This window comes from Poecilia formosa, unplaced genomic scaffold, assembly GCF_000485575.1.
Source record: "Poecilia formosa unplaced genomic scaffold, Poecilia_formosa-5.1.2 Scaffold4, whole genome shotgun sequence".
Classification (NCBI taxonomy): Eukaryota; Metazoa; Chordata; class Actinopteri; order Cyprinodontiformes; family Poeciliidae; genus Poecilia; species Poecilia formosa.
In genome coordinates, this window is record NW_006799943.1 from 5,558,733 (window position 1) to 5,581,822 (window position 23,090).

The 23,090-nt window shown below is 40.6% G+C and overlaps 1 protein-coding gene across 3 annotated transcripts in view; it reads left to right on the plus strand.

Annotated features, from left to right (window-relative positions):
• The window catches only part of LOC103144333 (uncharacterized), a 41,703-nt gene extending 19,178 nt beyond the window's left edge, over window positions 1–22,525 (plus strand). For all 3 annotated transcript variants that reach the window (XM_007561268.2, XM_016676177.1, XM_007561274.2), the window contains 22 exons: window positions 124–274; window positions 360–608; window positions 1,386–1,601; window positions 4,529–4,710; window positions 4,833–5,016; window positions 6,022–6,164; window positions 8,097–8,278; window positions 8,828–9,087; window positions 9,164–9,401; window positions 9,488–9,671; window positions 11,029–11,155; window positions 12,220–12,306; window positions 13,663–13,836; window positions 13,919–14,199; window positions 14,323–14,471; window positions 14,798–14,876; window positions 15,154–15,268; window positions 17,388–17,519; window positions 17,611–17,841; window positions 18,563–18,710; window positions 19,318–19,483; window positions 20,059–22,525. In XM_007561268.2, coding sequence (XP_007561330.1) covers window positions 124–274; window positions 360–608; window positions 1,386–1,601; window positions 4,529–4,710; window positions 4,833–5,016; window positions 6,022–6,164; window positions 8,097–8,278; window positions 8,828–9,087; window positions 9,164–9,401; window positions 9,488–9,671; window positions 11,029–11,155; window positions 12,220–12,306; window positions 13,663–13,836; window positions 13,919–14,199; window positions 14,323–14,471; window positions 14,798–14,876; window positions 15,154–15,268; window positions 17,388–17,519; window positions 17,611–17,841; window positions 18,563–18,710; window positions 19,318–19,483; window positions 20,059–20,463 — 4,083 coding nt within the window. In that variant the 3' untranslated portion in view covers window positions 20,464–22,525. The remainder of the gene's footprint in view (window positions 1–123; window positions 275–359; window positions 609–1,385; window positions 1,602–4,528; window positions 4,711–4,832; window positions 5,017–6,021; window positions 6,165–8,096; window positions 8,279–8,827; window positions 9,088–9,163; window positions 9,402–9,487; window positions 9,672–11,028; window positions 11,156–12,219; window positions 12,307–13,662; window positions 13,837–13,918; window positions 14,200–14,322; window positions 14,472–14,797; window positions 14,877–15,153; window positions 15,269–17,387; window positions 17,520–17,610; window positions 17,842–18,562; window positions 18,711–19,317; window positions 19,484–20,058) is intronic.
• The last annotated feature ends 565 nt before the right edge of the window (window positions 22,526–23,090 follow it).

Below are 23,090 nucleotides of genomic sequence, written 5' to 3' on the forward strand. Positions count from 1 at the left end.
AGAAATTAATTTTTTTTCTCCAAATAGTCATTTAATGCTTATAAAGACCAAAAAGTGGAGAAAACGTCATGAAATCGGTAAAATAAAAGTTGATCATCGACGTACAAACACGTTTTGTTTCAGACTCACCCAGAGTACCGAGGGCTGAAAGGCCTCTGCCAGTTCCTGCACTTCATCCCCCTGCCTGACGAGGTGCTGGATTTCTTCAAGCCTGTTGCCGGGCAGATTATTCAGCTGCTAAAGGGCAAAGCCTTCCTGCCAACTCTCAGCTCAGGTATTGCTCTCAGCAAGCCCTTCGTAGAAACTAAACCTACAATGTGGCGTCGTGTAACTGTGAGGTTTCTCCCCGCCTCTCCCAGGTGGTAAGGTTGTGTACAAGCAGCCATCGCAGGTCGCCGTCTGTCAGGACGCCGTGATCCGGGACGTGATCAGCGGCGACGAGCTGGAAAAGCACCTGTCTCTGTCCTATCTCCATCCGGGCCTGAGCCCAGCACCTCCCGCTTCCCTGCTCACTCAGATGGGAGTCCGGTACCTGCGGGGATCGGATGTTACCACGGTAACCACGGCCATGGCGAAGGAGCTGGTCAAAGCAGAGGGCATCCATTCAGGTGTGTGGTGGAGCAGTTAAATTTGGTTAAAAAAAATTAGGATTGTAGAACAACAACATAGTTTTAATTATGACCAAACCAAACTGAATGTTTTTTTGCAAAACATTTATTTGCTATATTCACTGTAATTACAACTCTGCAGCCTGGCTGATGGGATTTTATTTTTGTGAAAGAGAGCTTAAAGTATTTAATATTTAAATATTGCACACGTCACGGTAGAGATCGCTGTCATTTAGTTGGAGGGAACTGCAGCAAAATAAACCAAATTGAGCATCTCCATCTAACGGTACCTCAGTGTTTCCTGTTTTCTTCTGAAAAAACAAACACATACATATATATATACACATAACTCGTTTGAAAATGCAACCAGAAAGGAGACTCAACGTAAAAATGACCCAATATTATGCTATGCCTTATTGTTCAACATTACGCATGAATGGAGGCTGAACTATATTAATCAACTGCAGTTAAAATGGATCATAGTCGTTTTCACAGGCTTGAACTAAAACTGCATCCAGTTTAAGTTTCTTTCACCTTTTCTCTCCCAGGAGATGACAGGAGCTGGCTATGTTGGTTTTTCAAAATGGAATAAATTTGCATGTCTCATATTTAAATTCATATCATCTCATCTGCTTCACATGGTTTTAGCATATCTCTTGAAAATGATTAATTCTGAAGATGTGATGGCTTTTATCTTGCCACGATCAATTACATGTAGAGGAAACCAAGAGGAAGCTGCTGAACATTCACTGAGTGAATTAAAACGGTGCGTTTCAGAGGGAGGCCTTCGTCAGCTGGCCAGGCTGCTGGTTTGCAACTTTCGGGCGATGGAGCACGGCTACGGAGAAGCCGAGTCCATCCTCCAGAACCTCAGGGAGCTGAGCATCATCCCTCTGGCTGACGGACGGGTGGTGGCGCTCAGCGGAGAGAGCGTGTTCTTTCCCATGGAAGAAACCGCCACAAAGAAGAAGAAAACAGCTCAAGCTCAGACAGGTAATACTGTAACTTTCTTCTCTCGAGTATGTCTGTAGAAAAGTGCTTACAGTGAGGTTAGTGGTTGGATTATTTACACAGAGATTTTCACTTAGTAACCACTTTGCAATTTCAAAATTCAGTGCGTTTTATTCAAATTTTGTGTGACACCTGCACGTGGTTGGGAAGTGGAAATGAAACAATACGTGGCTTTTTTAAACTTTGACAACTGAAAATCTGGTAAGTGTGGTTTGGATTTGTCAAAGTTCATACCATACGAATGTTCTACGTCACGTTTCTGCTGCACTGAATGATTTGGAACATTGAGGCATTAATTATTAAAATGCCTTACGACTGGAAAATTGAAATTCTTTTAAAGTCTCGTTTCTCTTTGCTTAATAAATAAAGGCCAGCAAGTCGGCGTTTGAAGTTTCACAGGTTTCAAATTAATTGAAATATGACAAACGATTATAAAGAGAAGGAAGCTGGATAAATATCTATCAGAGATCGCACGAACCCTTTGTCCTCAGGCAGAGAAGATATTTTCAAAAGTATGAAACAATTGTAAAAAAAAAAAACCCAGAACATTCTGTTCTATTTTTGTTGTAGCACCCAGGTAAACAGTGCAGATTCAGACTTTCAGATGTCTGACTCATAGAAGCTCAGACGCTGCTTGAAAAGCTGCACCTGCCTCACACTCCAACATTCAGAGACCCGCCGTGCGTGTGTGGGACAAATCTGTCCGCGGTCAGGACGCCGCTGACCTGCTTCTAAGAATAAGCAGATGTACAGACACTTATATCCGAGGAACGCTCGCATAAAAAGCACAGGAACATCCGCCCTCGTTTTGCGTCATCGCGTTCGGAAAAGGCAGCCGAAGCCTAGCTCCGGAGTGCCAAGCGTGAATAATTGATTTTCACACTTTGATGTTAGCTTTCTGCTTCTGCGGTTCAGCATCTTGAATAATCATGTGGGTTAAATGGTCTGGGGTCCCTGCGAGCTGCTCAGGATCCGGAGCTTTCTCTGTCGCCTGTTTCTTGTGTCACTTGATCGACTCCGCTCCAGACACACAGTTATTGTTATATTTGATACAATAAGCAACATAAAAATGTAAAGCAAGTTAGTTTTAAACATTTCTAACAACTAAATATCACATAATGCTGTTGTTATAAATCTTAGCTAATAGGAGATAAGCATCTCGTGGTTGAATTTCAGTTATTCCTGACATTTTCTTGTCCTCCATGAAACGTGTGTTAAAAAAAACTGCTCTGTATTAAAAGTGTCGCTGTATTAATGGTTTGTTTTAAATGCGTAAATGTGTTACAGAAGCCAACATCTACAGTCTTCTTTATTTCCGGTCTTTGGGGGTTCAGCCGATAGTTGAAAAGGAAAATAAATGCTGTCCTGGATTGGCTACTTCGCCAACACCGACCAAGTAGTGTGTCAAGTGGCATTGCTTCTAGGTGTTTTGGCTTCCCTTGTTGGATATTCTGAATATTTTAGCTGCATTTCATGAAAAAAAATCAATACTTAGGCACATTTTCCACAAATTATTGGCTTTGCGTTCCACAAAAAAAAAATAAAAAAATCTGCGAATACCATAACGCAAACATTCGGGGCCCACATTACGTCAGATGGAAGGTGTTTGTTCCCAGACTGGTTGCAGCATGGACAAAATTTCCCCGGTACCAAACATATTGGGTCATCCATTACAGTCTTGAAATGTAATAAATTAGCAATAAATAAAAATAATGGTTACAAAGAGTGTTTTTTTGTGTGTTATGACTGATTAGCAGATACTTCTGGCAGTTTAGCATTTATTGGTTTTCTTGACGAAGGCTGGTGGCAGAAGAGATGGTTTATCCATAATGACATAGAGGGCAGTTGATGCACACACCTCCAAATTGTGCAGCTAAGCACAATTTGGAGCTTAAATGAATCCTTCCCAAGGGAATTGGTGCAGATTCAAAGGAAAATGTATTGATGTTGCCTTAGAAAAGTCCTCGGATCTTCCTTAACGAGGAGGATAAAGAGCAGGAACCCCACCGCCTTTGATGCGTAGTTTGTATAAAATCCCAGAGAGAATCTCTACTCCACGGTTTTGGAAACGTACTCTGTTCTGTTTACACGACGAGTCCTGACAGGGGATGCAGCTGGCGGCAGGGACTCTTTTGGTTAGTTTTCAGGTCAGAGACCGAGCTTTGGGGAGACGCGAACAGAGATGAGTGTGATAGCTTCAGAGAGACGGCTAAGTTAAAGACGGTGTTCTTCTGAAATATTGAGCAGTGCTGGCATCAGCGGGGAATTAGACGGCAGCCTCAGAAAGCAGCAAAGTAGGTCAACAGAGGTTTTGTGTTTTAAGGTGGTGAGGAATGTTTGGGAACATGTCCAAAGTGAAAAGACATTTTTACTGAAAGCCAAAGTAACTTTTAAAGTCTGATTTAAAAACATAACATGCTTTCTGCCAGTGGTTTGATATATATCTAGGTTTATACAGTGTAACCTCTGGAGTTTATTGAATTTTCTTCTTAGTGCTGTTTGTCGTTGCTAAATTCCCAGATTTCCCTGGGAATACGGATCGCTGTGATCTGTCTTGAACTAAGGCAGCAGAACTGATAGAAACGCTGAGTTTGCAGTCAGCCATGCATGTAATCCACCATTTATAGTCATGTCAGAATTTTTCCATCTCATATCAGCTCTGTGACCCTGCTAGGCGGTGAATGATGCGGCGAATTCAGCGTGACTTGCCATCAGCACAACCAAGATTTTGTGGCGAATCTCTGACGATTTTTATAAACCTCTGATCTGCAAATACTGATTTTGGCCGATTCCTATTTTATTTTTCAAATTATTTATTTACAAAATTAAAAATATTATGCATGGACGCAGCCTGGACAGCTCATACAGTTAATATATATTCTAAATATTCCATTTTGTCTTTTTTTCAGGACCGCTGTCTGCGTTGTACAAAGATCTCAGTGTGGTCCAGCCCTCTCTGTTGAACTGTTTGGGGCCTCTGGAAAGCCAGCAGATCCGAGAGCTGCTCAAAAGGCTCGGGGTCTACGAACTGGAGCCGCAGGAGCTGCTGGAGCAGCACATCTATCCCACCATAAACAGCAGCAAATGGAAGGTGACTGAAGGCAACTTTTAACATCTCTAAATGTCATTAAAAAAAACCTTTACAAATAGTTCTGTTTGATCTAAACTGTTTTCTTTTTCTCATTTTTTTGTTCCTGCTTGTTCCAACTCAAGTCAAAGCCTGAGTCGGTGGTCGTGAGTTACTTGGTCTTCATCAAGCAGCATTCCTCCTCTAGCCAGGAATACTCGGACATTGCAGTACCCGTACTGACCTGCAGAGGTCTGCTGTGCCCCGCTGCCGAAAGGGTGCATTTCTCTGAGGAATACGGCAACATCGACCTGCCAAAAACGCTGCCTGGTAGGAGATAACGCACATACACGCATACACACACACACTCACACACACTCACACACACTCACACACACACACACACACACACACACACACAGACGCACTGGTTCACACATACATTTCACTTCTAGACGTTAGAGATTTGCTTAGGCCTCTTGCATCTTGACCAAACTGGCGGAAACCAAACAGTTTAGAGATTTATGCAATTTTTTCAGCTGTAATTTAAGCCTTATTTCATAGAAATCAGATAAGAAATTAGAACGCTAAACATTTTTGTGACGGATTCTTGCACATCCCACCTTGGAACAGTATGGTGCGCATCACTAGCTGTAGCGGCTAATAGGCTTCGTCCAGACCAGTAACATACATAGTTGTCCACAATGTTAGTGTTGTATGGAAGAGGATTAAAGCCACTGAGAAAAATAGAGAATTTTGACTTAAATCTCAGAATTTTGACTTTTTATCTCAGAATATTAAGGTCAGAATCTCTTGTTTATTTTTAGTAGCCCTAATCCTCTCCTATGTATTAAGCAGCTGTGAAGTGTTAATGTAATGCACAACAGATCAGAAAATGTACTACACCCTTCAAGTCCAGAGCATCTTTAAAGGATGCACACTTTGATTGCAGCTTTGAATCATTTAACAGCAAATATTTGATGTTAAAATCAGATTGTTTTGCTTCAGTAGTTTTCAGAATAACAAACGTCTTCCACAGGCGTTTGGCATTCTCCTGCAATCCGCTGATGCCAGAACCTCGGCGGGCTTTGGCTCCGTTTTAGAAAAACAGTGCGGCAATCTCCTTTCTGGCAGCGCTCAAAAGCAGTGAAGCGGATTAATTACACCTTGCTTGGATGATAAATAACTGACATTAGCAGCTAAAAACTGCACACCCGGTTACCTTCCCACATCTCGGTTTGCTCTGTGGCTCACTCCCACCATGTTTCTAATTTCCTTTACTTGTGCAAAGCTCCGTCTCGCTAACCTGTCGGTTCTGCCCTCGCGCTCCACCAGGCTGCGACTGGATCCTGCTGAGTCCCCGTTATGTGCAGACAGACGGCGATGTGGCTGGATGGAGGGAGCTGTTCGTCAAGCTGGGGGTCAGGGACGGCCTCATCCTCCGCAAACAGCGCCGAATTCTGACCCCTCAGGAACTGGTGAGGAGGAGAAATCATTTAAATGACATCGTCATGTAAATTTTAGGTCAATGCAGTTCACACCGCAAAAATGCAAAATCTAGTCTAGTTTGGTCTAGTTCCTTGTTTGAATATCTTAGTACTCCTGAAATAAGACGAAACTAACTTACAGGTAACTTTTCAGGAAGATATAAGGGCTAAATTCCTTAATATTGATGAAATAGTACCAGTTTCACAGACAGATTATTTAACTTATAACAAGATATTTTCCCCTTGTTAAAAGTGGAATAAAATGTCAGTGGAGCTATTACTTTTACAAAAGCCGCTTCTCCAATAGAGCGATTTTAACTGGTTTAATCATGAGCAGCACATAGGTGAAAAGAAACAAATCCAGATTTGCCAAAAATGTAATATTAGATGAATGGATAAAATAGATTTATTGCCCAGCCCTAGCCAGGAGTGCTTTCTGCGGGAAAGAAGGACAGAGTGTACAGAGTTAATTGGAGCAGTGAGTCTGTCAATGGTTTTACCCCTCCACACAGATAAACCAGACTAGATTCAACAATAAGAAAACACAAAAACAAGTGGAAGTCATTTATAAATGGAGAGCAGCAGGAGAAAATGCCAGGAAAAGTGTTGTGTTTCGCAGCAGGATACTTCAGGTAAAACCTAAACCTCTTGTTCAAATCAAAATTCTGGCGAAAGGACAAAAGCTCAGGACAGCACAATCCGTACGCACACAGCTGTGAGCAGAGCCGAATCTCCATCTGCATCTGTGAGTCATCGTGACAAATAGGTTAGTGATTAAAGAGGAAAATGCGAAGGGTTATGAGTCACACTAGGAACAAGAGATCAATGGTTGCATGAGGTGCATGATGTGACATGCGGCACAGCCGAGCCCAGCCCATCCCATTCTCCTGGTTCCTCTTTTAGCCTCAGCAACAGACACAAGGCATAAAACATGGATATAGAATGAGGATTAAATCAGCTTTTGCAGTATAGGCAGCTGTTTTTTTTCTTCATCCAGTTCTGGGAAATTGTTCTCTGCTTAACGCTGCATGTTAATACAGGATGTCGGCGCATCCTTAAAAAGTCTTAAATTCATTTAAAAAGTAAGCTGGACTTAATATGTTAATCACAAGGTTTAAATGTTGTCTTGACAGGATTATTTACTTGTATATTCTGTTTAATGTTTTTTCCCTTGGGACTTTTTTGTCAGGCAAAAGTTTGAGTCACAATCAGTCATCATTGAGTCATCTCTGACTCGAGACAGTTGAGGCTACCGCTAACCAGCTGCTAATATACATTTACTAGCTAGCTTGCTAGCTTTTCTGCATAACTGGAAATTTGTTCCCAGTTGTTTGGGCGAAGTTTGTACATTTCTGTGGAGATATAGATCTTAAATTTAATTCATAATGCTCTTAAAATGGTCTTAAATATTAAATTTATTTTAAAAAGTACGATTATTTGCTCTCGTATATTCCGTTAATTTTTTTTTTTCGGGACTTTTCTGTCAAGGAAAACATTTGAGTCACACTGAGACTTCTTCATTGCGTTCTCTGACTCGAGAGGCTGCCGCTAACTAGTTGCTAATGTAACCCAGGTAGCTAGCTAGCTTTTTTTTTATCTGTCATGATTAAGTTCAAATTATCGCCAATTGACTGGACGGCGTTCATAGATACAGACATTCATAATGGTCACAAAAAGGTCTTAAAATGTCTTTAATTTTGAGTTGATGAAACCTACAGAAACCCTGTAATAATATCATATTATTACTTTGGTTTCTTTTTAGAGATTGCACTGAAAGGTCAGAGAGAAGAAAGTCTGAGTAGTACAAATCTGAGAAAATGTCCAAGAAAACTGCGGTCAGATTGGCCCCAGACAGATTTAAACACTAAAGTGAAATGTCATTAGTTACCGTGGGGCTCATTATTTCCCCTGCTCTTCTCTTAGGCCTCCAGTCACTGGTCAGCTGAAAGTGCAAGGTGGCACCAAAGTCCAGGAAGTGACTGCGTGCTCGACGACTACCCCTGTGAGGAGTTCCACACTCTGGCCACAGCTCAGCTTCCCGGCTCCCTCCTGCTGCAGCAGCGGACGGCTCTGCTAGAGCTGCTGCAGACCAACTGGGACTCCGGGTAACATTGACTGTATTTCTACTATCTATTTTTTTTTTTAATTAAGTTGGAGACTACTCTTTTTTTCTCCAAATATCAACATGCCGTAGACGACAATGTAACCGTCCTCCTTCTTCAAAAGTTTCCGATTTTTCTTCCTTTCAGAACTCAAAAGTAACAAAAGTTATAGTCGTTTTTTCAAAGTGTCATGTATCATTTGCAGCTCTAAATGAATTTTCCTTTCTATTATAAGTTTCATACAATAGAAAGCCTAGCAATTTTTAGACTGAGGGCAAAAATTGCTCTATTTTACTTAAGCTAAAGGTTGTAGACCTTTAGCTTAAGTAGATGGCCATATCTTTACAAGCTGCCAGTTATTACATACCATTTCCATTTTCAGAAGATAGATTGAAGAATGGTCTTTAGTCAAATAAAATGAGGTTTGTGTTTGTAATGTGGCCAAATGGAAATTCAAGGGTTGAGTCACTTTGCAGTCATCGTGCCCATTGACACAGTTCAAGTATGGACTTGTTTCGCCTCCTCCAACTCTATCCTTTCTCAATTTTTCAGACACCGTTACTCTCAGTACCTCACGGCTCAGGTCGTCGACAGCAACAGCGGATCAGTCAAACACACCAGGTCTACCTTTTACCATCAGCTATGCAGCCTTGAGTGGGTGCCAGCTTATCGCCCTCTAGAGGAAGAAAAACAAGAGAGAAAGTACCTCTGTCCCAGCTCAGTCTATCTGATGTCGCCGGAGGTCCACAGCCTGCTGGGAACTCACGTCTTTTATGTGGACATACAGTCCAGCGAATTCAGCAGAGCTCTAGGTAGAAACGCGTCCACCAGAACCAGTACTTCAGTTCTATAGCAGTTAGCTTCCATAACTTTCCATCTTCGTTTTAGCAATGAGAGAGACTATCACGGTGGAGGTTCTGATCCAGTACCTGAAGGAATGGTGCATCAAGCCAGAAGAAGGCGACCCAGAGGAGAGGTCCGCTGCAGCCGAGACGGAGGGAGCACATTTCACTACAGCCATTACGCACATCCACAACGTCTACAAATACCTGAGGGACAACTGTTCCTCTAGCAGCCTGAAGGAGCTGTTCCAGCACACTCCCGCTGTGTTTGTAGAGAATAAGAGGTACAGTGTGATCTGCACCTCTTTCCTTTGTGGGGGTTTTTTTTTAGTCATAAGTTTAACACCTGGTAAATCTTTTTTTTGCCCAGGCACAGTGATAACTGGTGCTCAGGACGCTTCTATCACCTGAAGGAGGTGTGTTGGAGCGATAACACCTGCTTGTTCCAGCGGTACAGACAACTCACTCAGAGGGAGGACAGCCCCATCCTGCAGCCCAAAGTCCTGGCTCCTTTCTACAGCCAGCTGGACGACATGAGGGACTTCTTCCTGAACGTAAGCTCCTCCAATAAGGCCATGCCACTCTAATGCATCTGCCTAACAACAGCCACAGAAAAGGTTGATTTCCTGCCTGCTTAATTCACTCTGAGTCACACGTTTGACGTCAACCTGGGACCTCTCAGTGAGCTGAGACAGCTGTTAAAACCTTATAAATATCCTGCTTTTTATGACTTGTGAAACCTGTGGTATATTTCCCTGTGGTTGCTCATAACAGAATGCTGAATTTTTCCTTTAACACCATTGTGAATCAAACACCAGGCATATTTTGAAGGCTGGCTTAGATTTCATTTGATTCTGAATAGATAATTATTCGTGTCTTACATTATAAATTCTGTAAAACAAATATCAGTGGGTGGAAGACTTCTGGACACGTTGCCATATCACTTTTATATAAATGATGCTCTCTCTTTGTTCTATTTGTCTCAGAAGAGCTTGATCTGGCAATGACATCACATCCAAGCTCATTGCGCTCAAGTTACAAAACGTTTATTACCTATAAAGGCTGAAAACAATCCCTTCCTCCCCACTTGATTAGTTATAAGTATAAGTAATAAATTAATACAGGGGGAGCTAAGTGTGCTAAATATTTCCAAACTTAGCAAAAGCGCTAATCAAAAAGTTAGCTCTGCTGCTAGCTGATTAGCAGAAGTGTGCCCACCACTGGCCAATCAAAATTCTGTCTTCAATTGACATTCTTGCCGGGGTTTTTTTACTGGCCGTGGAAATTTGGCTTCTGAGACCAAACTTAGGTTTATTTTATTTGTGCATCTTTGGAAAAGATGGTTCTTTATAGTTAGCATCACAATTAGCGACCTCCGATAGTTTTACAATTTGCAGTATGAATGTTCTCCATTTGGATGTGACATTATTTCCAGAGTTGATCTTCAGGCTTGAACATATTAGTGGTTTCACTTAGTGCCCAAAAGTGTGATTTGTAGAGTTCAGTTATTTTATTTTAACATGTTAAATGTGAATTAATACTCATTAATAATAATCATTTGGTATTCCTAGTAGCAGTTAGCAGCACAACGGTTAAGAAATTCTACTGTTGTCCGACTTGTAAGCAGAAAGTGCCCAACTCACATTGCTTCCCTATTAGATCACTTACATAGACAAACAACATTGACCTGTAAAATCATTAGTTATCTTTATTTAGATATGTAATTTTGATTAGATGGAACGGTACCTGACAGCAAAGATGTTTCTATGTAGCTTGCCGAATTAGCCCGTTAACTTGAGCTGGTTGAGAAAAGACCGAAAACGACATCTGGCATATGAGGTGGGATAAAAGATGCAGAATCATATTAATGTGAGTTATTGATGCGCCTGTGGCCGTATCTCTCCCATGCAGTGGCTGAACGTCGACGACAGTCCCAACATGAAGCAGTACGTGGGTTTGCTGGAGCTGATCTGCTCCTCGGTTCCCGTGCCGACCGCTGAAGTGCTGCAGGATGTGTCCGTACTGTTCGCCAAACTCGGTGAGCGCTTTGTTGCAGAGGCTTTCTCACTTGGTGCCTCGCAGTTCTTCACTCTGTCCCATCTGTTAACAAGTCTACTCTTTAATGAGGATGCAAAACTATTTGTTACGTCCTGCCTAATTTTTGTTGGCTTGTTGTCATAACTGTAGTGGCAAAATGTGTTGGCAAAAAAAGAAAGTAAGCAGGTGGAACAAATTAAGGCTGTAGAAAATCACTTTACCTTCTAGAAGTGTCCTTGTAGCTGTGGAGCTAAAGATGAATGTATCCATTCTTGTCCGTATAGTTAAAATGCTCCCTATAGTTTGTCACTTTAAAGTTATAAACTGCAATGCATTTTATTGCTATTTTATGAGGTGCAGCAAGTCTGACTAGGTGTTTTGCAACAAAGCATAGGCAAATAATTTACTCTCTAATTCTGCAAAGCTTATAAAGACCAGTGCTGCTCAACACCAAGAATTAAATAAGAATTTCCATATAGCTGTTTAGACAAGTCACTTTTTTAAATGTTTTCCTCCATTTTTCTTAATCACAATTTCTCCTCCACTTTGACAAAAACCCGAATCTTGCTTGTAAAGTTGAATGAAAGTCCATCCAGTTTTCCAAATAATAATAATGCAAGTCGTTTTAATGTACAATACCCTACATAATATAGCTCTAAACTGCGATATTGTACATTTATAATGCAATAATATTTTGCTCCAGTAGGGACAATGCTTCCCAAAAGGTGGTTTTAGTTTTTTTCTTCTTAAATGTTTTTATTTGTGGGCTATATGAACATAAACTAGAATCACAATTGGCATTTATTGTGATAATGTTCACAGTGTCTATACATGATATGATAAATCAGTATAATCCCTAAATATTTGTACAAATTTTTGATAATTTTCCACACTTGTCAGCTGCATAAAATCCTACTAAATCATATCGAAGCTAGCTTTGTTAAAATGAACTCATTAGATGGAAATAGTCAGTAGAAAACACCACAAAAACATAATCGGACAACAAATTAAGACACAAATGACCTTTGATTCTTTTCACTGTTTTTCGTCTTTCTGTTTCCTCAGCTCAAAAGTGTAAGCGTAAAGTGTTTGGAGACCAGGAAAACGCTCCACACACCAAATTTGATCCGAGTTACAGCTCCCAGTTGAAAGGTGAGTGACTCGTCTTTCACCTCTTTAATCAGACTGACTTTCAAACCTCATCCGTCGGTCCGTCAGAGATAGAGACGCGATTTAAACACAGCTTGGGAGAATTTGGTGCGGATTTGGTACGGTAGCCTGGAAATATTCTCCCTGGGGAGAGAAAGTACCGAGGCACAAATTAACACCAGGCCTGAAGTAATCAGGGAGTGGTAGAAAAAAATGTGTTTTTAGTATTACACACCTATCACACATCATCTGACTAGACACTTGGTATTTTTTATTCTTTCCTCCTTCATCCTCCCTTAGATATTTCATGTCCTTCAGAGAGGGAGAGGTGTGAAAGAGACGGATGGATTCTCAAAATGGAGGATGGTTGTTCTAACAGGATTCTTCACTCAGCTGAGCGTTTCAGCTTAGGCAGCAGTTAAAGTGACAGGTTACAGATGCTTGCATCATCACTCGGTGTTTTGCACACATTATTCAGTTCCTGCTCATTCAGCATCTGTGAGTTTTATTTTGAAAAGTCAACAGATTTGCTTTCCTTTTATTTTATTTCTTAAATTTTAATTAGAAAAGCAGTAAAAAAAATCTGAGTAAAAATCATTAGTAAAACATAGAACTTACTTATACAATACTCTGCTCTATAAGACATGAAGGCTTTTATTTTGAAGAGTACTTTTAAGTCTTTTTTTAGACATTTCAGGATAAACTCTTTAAGGTTGGTTTGGTTTAATTATTAATGTGGATTTTACTTTTGTAAGAATCTGGGTCATAAAACATTGAAACAGTTATTTTTAAGAGCATCTGTAAGATTTATTTACAAAGTTTGTATTACTAACCCTGTTAATTACTTTTGTACAAAGTTGAAACTGATATAATTTTTTTTTTTGACAAATTGCTATTTGTAATTTCTGGTTAAGATTTTCTTTCTTGTGTTTTTGTCTTTTCTTGCTTGTTTTTTTTCCTTCTTTTGTTCTTTCTTTTCATGTTTTCCTTTATTTTCTTTCTTTTGTTGCTTTCTTTTCTTTATTTCTTTGTCTTTCTCTCTTTTCCCTGCTTTCATCCTCCATCCGTCTATCATTTTTGGGGTCATTGTTGCACAGTGCACCAGTTGTTCTACACCAACATCATCATCTTCGTCGTTGCGTCTGCATGTTCTCTCTGTGTGGAGGTTTAGCTCAAATGATCATTAAAATATTCAAGAATGTTAATCAGGTGATTTCCTGATATCTGGCACCAATTCCACTGAAACGTGTGTTTTAGTCATTAGAGGCTGAGAAACACAGAAAAAGCTTCCTATGTCTCTCTAGTGTTTGTCTATGTGGGACTGAGTGACTCATTGTGTGTTTTTTCTCTGTGTACCAGTCATGGTCTCCGACAAGAAGGTCTTCCCCACTAAGGACAGCTGGGTGAGTCTGAGTCGTCAGCCGATGATCGGAGACGACAAAGAGCTGGAGAAGATCTTCAAACCTCACAAGGAGGTGTGTCTGCTCCACCTGCCGCCACCAGAGAAGAAGACTGTTCCCAGGAGTAAAACCGGTACGCCGCCGCCAAAATGTTGTCAACTTTTCTATCGCTAAAGAGTATCTGAATGTTTCCTACTTCCTGTGTGGTCCGGCAGGTCAACCGGTCACAGGAGATTGGGCTACTAAACCAGCCTTTAACGAGAAGGACAGACGCTCATTCCTGGAGATCTGTGGTATCCGTCATCTTTCCCAGTGTGTCAAATGGGAGGCGCAGACTGAGAGCTGGAGGCCCTGTGCCTCCATGCAGTCTCTGGTGCGCTCTGTCGTCCCCTACATCCAGAGGTTCCTCTACCACCATGAAGAGCTGGCCGACGTCTACGTGGCCCTGACTGAGGGAAACATAGCAGAGAAACTCAAGCGCATCTCCTTTGGACAGGTGGGCAAAGGAAAGAAACCAGAACTGAATTGTTGCACAATTTTGACCGTGAACTTTGAAGTCTCTCGGTTCAGGTTTCCACCTCCTAAACAGACGTTGTTTTCTGTGGCCATCTGTTTCCAGGTGGGGAAGCTGTACATCCGCTACCAGCTGGACGTCGCCGGCAACGAGAACGCAGTGATAGAGCTGCAGGATGAGATCTGCCTGCTGAAGGACGAGAAGAACCTCTACATCCAGAAGGACCACGTCCACGAGAAGCTGGAGATCCTGAGGTTTGTCGGCTCACTGCCTGAACGTAGAAAGTTCTGGAGACGAGAGCAGACTGAATGAAGCCTAGAGAAATACTGGAAAATATTATTTACTGAATTTATTTCATAGTGAATTTATATCTGCTGTTCAATCATCATCTAATCATCCATTTTATCATTCATCCATCCGTTTGTCTGTCCATCTGAACTGAAAATTTGTGGTTAAATCTTTAAAGCTCTTTCGATTAAAAACTGTAGGAATCCTCATGTAGCTCATTTTAAAGTGAACTGTCTGAGACGAGCTTTCCTCTGTGTGTGTGTGTGCGTGTGTGTGTGTGTGTGTATCACAGTGAGCTGGTGAAGCTGTTCTGCACAGACAACAGCCACAGAAAGGAGCTGAAGCAGTTCCTGACCCTCCTGGTAAACAGTGTAAGTGCCATACGATCACTGATCCGCTTGGAGTTTCATTGGATTTATTAGCAAAAGCTGAATATTTCTCTGTGATTAAGTGATTTAATAAAAGGTTCCATCCAGGAACCAGATTTTCACACAACAGGCATCATTAGCTGGCAGCACAAATTACAAACAACATCAAATAATGAAAATAATTTATTAATATTACTGGTGGGAAAATGTGCTTTCCTAAATAAAAGCCTACAGTAGATATTGAGTCTGCATTAGGTAACTGTCATACAACCTGATGCAGGATCAAAGGGGTCTGGAGAGACTGATGAAAAAAGAGAACATCAGAGAGCTGCCTAGCGGCGAGGAGCAGTGGGAGGTCCCAGAGCCCCTCAGACCAGAGACGGACAATGACAGAGGTACACAACACACACACACAGACACAGGGATGGACGGAGTGTTTGCTGAAGCACAATGAGCAGAATAGCGTTAACATCTCCATCAGCTGTTCGCTATACGCTGGTGAACTGATGAAAGTGGGCTGGCATCAGTTTGTTGCACGTTATCCTATCACTTGTTGATTTGTTATCCCCCACCCTTCTCAAAATTGAAATACTTATATTTAATAGTTTATCTGTACAAACCGCTGACACCAGCATTCAATGACCTGATTATCTAAACGGATTAATAAAACTGAGTTGTTGCAGCTCATTTTTATTGTTTTAAGTCTCAAAACTGTTTATTGAGTTTATTAACTCAATAAGTAACTTTTAGTAAATACTGTTCAGCCTGTGGGATTCTCAAAAGGAGAAAAAGAGCAAATGATTCAGTGGGGTGTGTATTTTGAGCCATAAAGGTAAAATTTAAAACTGTAATCATTGGTTGTTCACAGTTTATTCTTTTTCAAAAGGTACGTAGCTTTTTTAATCATTTTTGTACAACAATATTGTTCATATTTCAGCTTGTCAGAAGAGATGAGAAGCGCATAATATTTTAGCAAATGGGGCTCTGTCTATTTCCTGGCACTTTTCTGCGAGTACTATGAGAATTACCAGTAGATAAGAATTTTATTTATACAAATTATTTTTTGTAAAAGAATAAATTTGTCTGTTCTTGCAGAGTGAGTACAGGTTCAATCTTTTAAACACAATATTAAATGCTTTAGATTAAGCTAATTATTGAGCTTCATGCTACCCGACTCTCACTTTGCCCTGCTGGGTGTGATCCCAGTATAAAATTTACATTTCTTTGTGTTTTCTAAGAACAACATTCTCCAGTAAAGAGGCAAGAAATGAACTCCTTTGTAATAAACTTGTAGGGAAAGGTGGAAACAAATCACTGAATTGCTTTTTGTTACCATTTAGAAAGCTGTGTAGGGTTTTATAGTTCAGTCTGAACCACAGTCTTGCTCTTCTCCCCTAGAGGATACCTGGTGTGTGTGCGCATGTTTTTTTTTTGTTTGCTCACTTTATGTGAGGCAACATAAAAGCGCAGCTGTTGCCAAGGCTCAAAGAGCGAAAGGAGCAGATCTCCCTCTCTGCATCAAAACACACACACACACACACAAGTATTGTTGTGATTAAAGATGTTTTCACCGCTAAATCTTTTTCATGACCTACAACGCCAGGCAGAAGTTTCCACACTCAACAGGGCGAGTTTTTGAAATATTATGTAGTTTTAATGTTTCATTTGAGCCATACTAAAACATGCAGGATGCCGGCCCTGGAGGACCAACTTTGGACACCCCTGATATAGCACTTTATCTTAGCTACCATTAAATACCATGTTGATGTAGCTCTTTAGCACTAGCTTTCATTAAAAAACATATTTGTATGGCATTTAGCATCAGCTTCTGTTAAACACCAAGCTTCTGATAAGTACCATGTTGACATAGCACATTAGCATTAGCTTCTGCTAAATACAATGTTGATTTAGTGCTTTAGCATTAGCTTCTGCTTAATACCATGTTAATTTAGCACTTTAGCATTAGCTTCTGCTTAATACCATGTTAATTTAGCACTTTAGCATTAGCTTCTGCTTAATACCATGTTAATTTAGCACTTCAGCATTAGCTTCTGCTTAATGCCATGTTAATTTCGCACTTTAGCGTTAGCTTCTGCTCAATACCATGCTGATATAGCTATTTAGTATTCATGGAACTAGTGTTTATAATTAGTTCTTCAAGGTCGGGGGAGCTAAATATTTTGCTAGCGGTGCCCACCACTGACTTTTAAAATTAGTCCAGTTGGTTAACATTAGGCTTCAGGATTTGCCTCAAATTCTAAACACATTGGTGTATAATATAAACATGACCAATATAACTTCCTGACAGGAAATGAGTCAATCTAAAATAGTTGTAGTTGTTTGTCAGTGAATACCCCAAAATTTTTTTGACTTTCATTCGTGGCAATGGAATCAGTCTTGTTAAAGGTACGATGTCTTACCAAGATATCGTTCCTGTCTTGTTAAGATTTGATTATAGACATTTAATGTTTTTTTCCTTTCTGACTCTATGAAATGTTGTTTTGTTTTTCACAGTGTTTTCCAGAAGCCTCTCTTCCATCAGCTCCCCAGAGGAGACCATTTCTCCCCCTCAACCAGACGGAGAACAAACGCTGGCCTGCTGGCCTCCTCGAGCGCCCATGTCGAACACGGGCAGCAGCCGTTCAGGTCGCTCAGATGCTTCTTCTACACATGAATAACACATTTAATCTTGTGTTTCAATCAATTCAAGGATTTTTTTTCTTCCTCTCTCCTCCAGGTCAGCCTAAAAGTGACGTGGTAGATGCTGTCTTAAAGATGTGGCCTCCTCCTGCCGCTCCTAAAGACCGAGACCCAGAGAAGGAAGCGGGACCTGGCAAAAGAAGTGGCGAGGCAGACCAGGCCCCCAGGAGCAGCAGGCCTGCAGACCCTCAGGGCCCTCAGAGAGTCCCGAGCCATCCAGGGGAGCCTCGCGCCGACGCGGCGACCACCAGTGCTCCAAAACCTCCAGGTGTGAACGACGGCACCTTGTAAAAATATTCACGCACCTCAAATACTTTCACATTTCATCCCCTCGCTCCCACAGTGTGTTTGTAAGTAGTGAGTAATTGAAATTAACAGAAAGAAAAAAAGAGAAACGGCTTAGTAAAATCTTAAAAGTGTGGCGTGCCTTTAGAGTTGTACTTTGTCAGATTTAATAGAAAATGTCTGTGAACTGTAATTTTCAAGTCTTGCCACCAATTCTCCAATAGGTTTAGGTCTGGACTTTGACTAGGCCCTTTTAGTATGATTATCCCCCCGTATACTGCCATCACAAATTCCACTTAATTCAGCCAAAGTGGTGTATTGATGTCAGCTGTGCTAGTTGATGCATGTTCTACACATACTGAAAGCATTTTACAGCCAATTTCACTAATTTGTTGAAGAAAATCATCTCCTCCCTGATAATACTGCCACTGCCGTGTTTAATAGTGAAGATGCAGTGTTAGCTTTTCACCACACAGCCAGAAAGTTATCTCAACAGATAGAAAACGCTTGGAAATAGTTTTCCTTGCTCTCGTTCTTGAGTCTTAAAGTGACACTGATTACTAGCTTAGAAGAACTCTGAAGCTGTGAGAGTCTTAAAAAAGACAAAAAAGGAAAACTGTCTCTGCAACATTCACAGATTGTGTGTGTTCAGCACGTTGTGTTAAAGCTTCCTGTTCCATTTGGTGTCGTCTGTCACCCGCCAGAGCGCAGCCAGCAGTCTGAGACCGCCGAGTCCCATAAAGCCGAGGGTGGAGAGGAGAGGCTGGCTCCCGCCGGCCCCGCGGCGACGCCAAGTCCTCCATCTGAGCCGCCCGCAGAACCTTCCAGCAACCAGCCTCCTCCAAACAGCCTGTAGGTTGTCTCCTGTTTGTCTAACGTCTGAATTATGCACGTATAAAACTAACGTTGGGATTCACCGCTACCAGGGCTCCAGCTAACGATTATTTTAGTAATCCATCCATTATTCTGACGATCAATTTATTATTCTGATGATCAGATAAAAATATGCACATTCTACAGATATTTCATTTAACCACTGAAGCCTTTTTGTTCCAATATTAGAAATACATTAATAAATAATTAAATTAATATTTTAAATAACGTAAACAGCATATTGCCTAAAATGCAATACCGTAGCAGTCCGTTAGTAAATCTGAATTGGGTGATGATAAAACTATTCAACTTGTGGATTTTTGACTAAAAAGTATTTGTAGACAATAAATACTTTTTATACACCTTAAGTATAAAAAGTATACATATTTTGTACAGTTTTGGCTTAATTACTGCTCCGAATATGTTGGGTTTTTTTACCAAACGGCCTCTTATTTGAGTCTTTGTACTCCAGTTAACAATTAATCAATTACTAAATTAGTTGACAATTATTTCAATAGTTGACTGAAATCCGATTAATCGTTTGAGCCCTAACTATTACCCTTCCTTTACCTGTTTTCCCCATCAGGGTGGGGCCTCAGGCAGTGGTTCCCTGTGGTACATTCCAGGGGACGGCAGCAGTTGGGGAGATGCAGCGTCCTCTCCTGAACATGGACTTCCCCCAGTGGGACAAAGACCACTCTCTCCGGACCACACTGGAGGACATGGAGCTCCCCTGCCAGAGACCCGACACCGTCAGTACTACCTCTCTCTCTCTCTCTGCAAGGCTTTGATGCTCTGGTTGCGGTTTGGTTTTCATAACTGGCGATGTACCGATCCGATATCAATATCTGTATTGGTCCCAATATTGAAAAAAATGTAGATCTCACATAAGTGCGGATCTATTCAGGCTTATTCTATGCTTTGTGCTATACGCATCGTCTTTGTTTAGTTTACATTTTATTTAGAATTCCTAATTTGTTGTAGTTTATTTTTTACATGTTCGACCAACATAGTCAACTTAATTTTTCTGTCAGTTTCAGTTTCTTTATTTATTTTACATTGGCTGTTCTACTCCTAATTGTGTTTTTACACGTTTCACCAAGCTTGTGAAGCTATTGGTGTATTTTAGTGTGCTGTACTGGTGCAGCGTTATCAAATACATTTGTAATTCAGTACATTTATGTCTGTGCTTTAAAAAAATATTTTTTTTAGTCAATTCAGCTGTTTTTCTGCATTGGATCAGTATCGGCTGATACTAACCCCCAGATATCGGTATCGGAATTGGAAAAAGTGGATCCCTATTGATGACGGCTCCATCCTTTTCCAGGTGGTGTTTTTGGACGAGCAGATGGACCTGGCAGCAGTGGGCGAGTGGGGGGAGCAGCTGGTCAACTCCTTCCTGTGCCACTGGAGAGACAGCAGCGACCCCACGCGGCCCACCCACGTCCTGTGGTGCAATCAGAGTGGCGAGAGCGGCCAGCCCTACGACTTCAAGCTGGCCTTTGGAGAGGCGGAGGCCATATTCGTGGAGGTCAAGTCAACAGTGAAGAGAGAAAAATCCTTCATCCACATGTCGGCCAACGAGCTGGACTTCGCGCTGAAAGAGAAGGAGCGCTACCACATCTACAGAGTGTACAACGCCGGGGACGCTCAGAACGTCCGCCTGTGTCGCATTCAGAACCTGGCGCAGCATCTCCACACCAAGGATCTGGCTCTGTTTCTCTTTGTGTAGTTTATTTTTAAATCTGTACAAGTATTTGCACTGTATCATTTGCACTCTATCTATCATAATATCAGGTGTTTCATATAATTCACTTTTAAACCTTTGTCTATTGTATATCAGGTATATTAATCCCGGTGTGTGTCGTCACACTCTTTACTCTAGTTCCTTTTTTTAAATTCAATAAGTGCTTTTAAATAAATAATTTTTGTGTGTTTTATGTACTTGAGTAACTTGGTTCTTAAGTTGAAGTAATTGAGGCAGACTAACACAAAGAATAACTTGGTTGGAAAGTGGAAAGAGGATTACTTATGTTACAAATAAAATATTAACGAAAGGCTGACTTTTGATGACATATCTAACATTTTTAGACAACCAAAGTTTTCACAGTACAGACACTAACAGCATAAACAAAAATTGGGAAAGCAACACACACTTAATCTCGGGGCTTAAATTTTGTGGAGGCAGGACTGTTTAATCTTATGCAGTTTATTTTTACTGCTGGACTTTTTTGTCAGATTTTCATTCCATTCTGTGACTTCAAGAAGTTGAAGCTACCGCTAACTAGTTGCTAATATGGCCTTTATTAACTAGCTTTTTTGCGTCCATCATTGGTAAGTCTTTGCCACGCGCTCATTCATTCTGTACTAAAAACCTTGACATTACTATTTAAAAAAGGCAATTTTCTTTTGTGCATATGTCATATACAAGTCTTACATTTTCTTCTAATAGGACCATTTAATCTGACTTTTCTGTCAAACGTTTGAGTCGCCTTTGCTAACATCTTCAATTCGTGACTGGAGGCGGTGGAGGCTACCGCTAACTAGCTGCTAACGTACCTTTGCTAACTGGCTAACTGCGTCTATCATAGGTAAATGCTGACGTTCGTCTTTGCCACTGGTTCATTGTTGTTGCCCACCCTTACGGAGTTACGTGTAAAAAGCTAGGCACTACAATATGCAGTTTTATTTTGAACATTTCTGCCGTGATACAGGTCTTAAATTTAATTCATAAGGGTCTTAAAAGACTTAAAATTTGACTTAGTTAAAGTTGTAAAACTGTTTCATGCTTTAAACAAATTACATAGTCTTTAAATGGAAAGATAGGGGCACAACTGCAAACCTACCAAAGCATTGCCTTCCATCTGACTGCCACTTTTCAAACGGAGAAATGCAAGAAGAAAAAAGATAACATCTGCTATGGTGAAACAAGGTGGTGGTAGCACTATATGATGTGGGGATGTTTGTATAAAATATTGAAAATCACGTTTTCCTATAACAGACGTAGAGATTTGTGAACATGAAGTTCTGTGAATCCCTTCTGTTTATCCACCTGTCTAACTGCTGTAGGTGATTTTTGTTTTGTTTTTTTAACACCATGGAGTAGCTACTGCTGTAATACAGGACAGATCGTAGAAAACATCCTATGGGGAGAGACAAGTTTCCACTAATAATCACCTCGCCATGATTTATGGAGCTGTTTCCTCCGATGGATCGGCCGCTGGAGCCTGTTCTAATTGAATCAATGGGAGGACATTTTGCATCACTGCACGTCTGGACCTGCAGGAGCAGATCCTAACAGTCCAGGACAGTATCTCACATTCACTCAGCGCCACTGGATCACTAAAAAACGACTACTGCATTGTTTTCATTAAGGCTACATTTAGATTAGAAGTGCACTGCACAGCTGCCCTTTTGTTCTGGACCAGTGCTGCGTTTAAGTGGGGCTTGTACATTTGCCTTTCTGGTAGAACTAGGTTCCTAATCTCAAGCTTTTGGTCATTTTTGATCTTCTGTATTCGTAAGCAGCATCACTTTCAGTATGAATCTTTTGACTTGTGAGGACATCTCGGACCTTGAAATATTCCGTTCTTTTACGTGGTTATCAGAAAACTTATATGAACCATTATGAATAATTATCTTATTATGTGAACATTGTTTAATAGTCATTCCCCCCCCTTCTATCTCATTTTGTCCCTTCCAATGTTTATCCTTTACACATGTACTTAACGGCTAAATGCCAACTTAGTTTTTTTTTTAGATAGCGAGTTTTGATATATTTTTGATTAGAAAATACTCAAACGCCACCAAAAATTTACAAATTACAAACAGTTTTCTGCTGACACTGAATGGAAGCCAGACTCACTGTACACTTTACAGGACAGGATGCAAACAGTTAAATCTCATGTTCAATTAAACTGACCTGTCTAGAGTGTTGTATGCTGTTTGCTCAATGACTGCTGCTGGTAGGTACCAATGTCTCCTGAGCCCCAATAAATTGATTCTGATGCTTTACGCTGAATCTTGAAATTCTGCTGCAATCAATGTCTTGTGTCTTTCTTCAAATTCTGCAGTTATTCCTATTGTTTGTACAGTTGTTTCTTCCACTCAACTTTCCATTAATATTTTCAGATACAGCTTCTTTAGACATTTCTTATTTAGTTTATCTTCGTTGAAGAGGATGTTTATAACATAACATTTATCTTCTAAAGTACAGTTTTAGTGGTTTTGTGCAATATATTTATTCTACAAGATAAAATTTAGGGTTTCAATTAGCTTTTGGTCATAATTAATAATAGTGAAACTTTTGCATTGGCTTATATTATTAGTAATTAATTCATTGTTTTTTGTGTAAGTTTT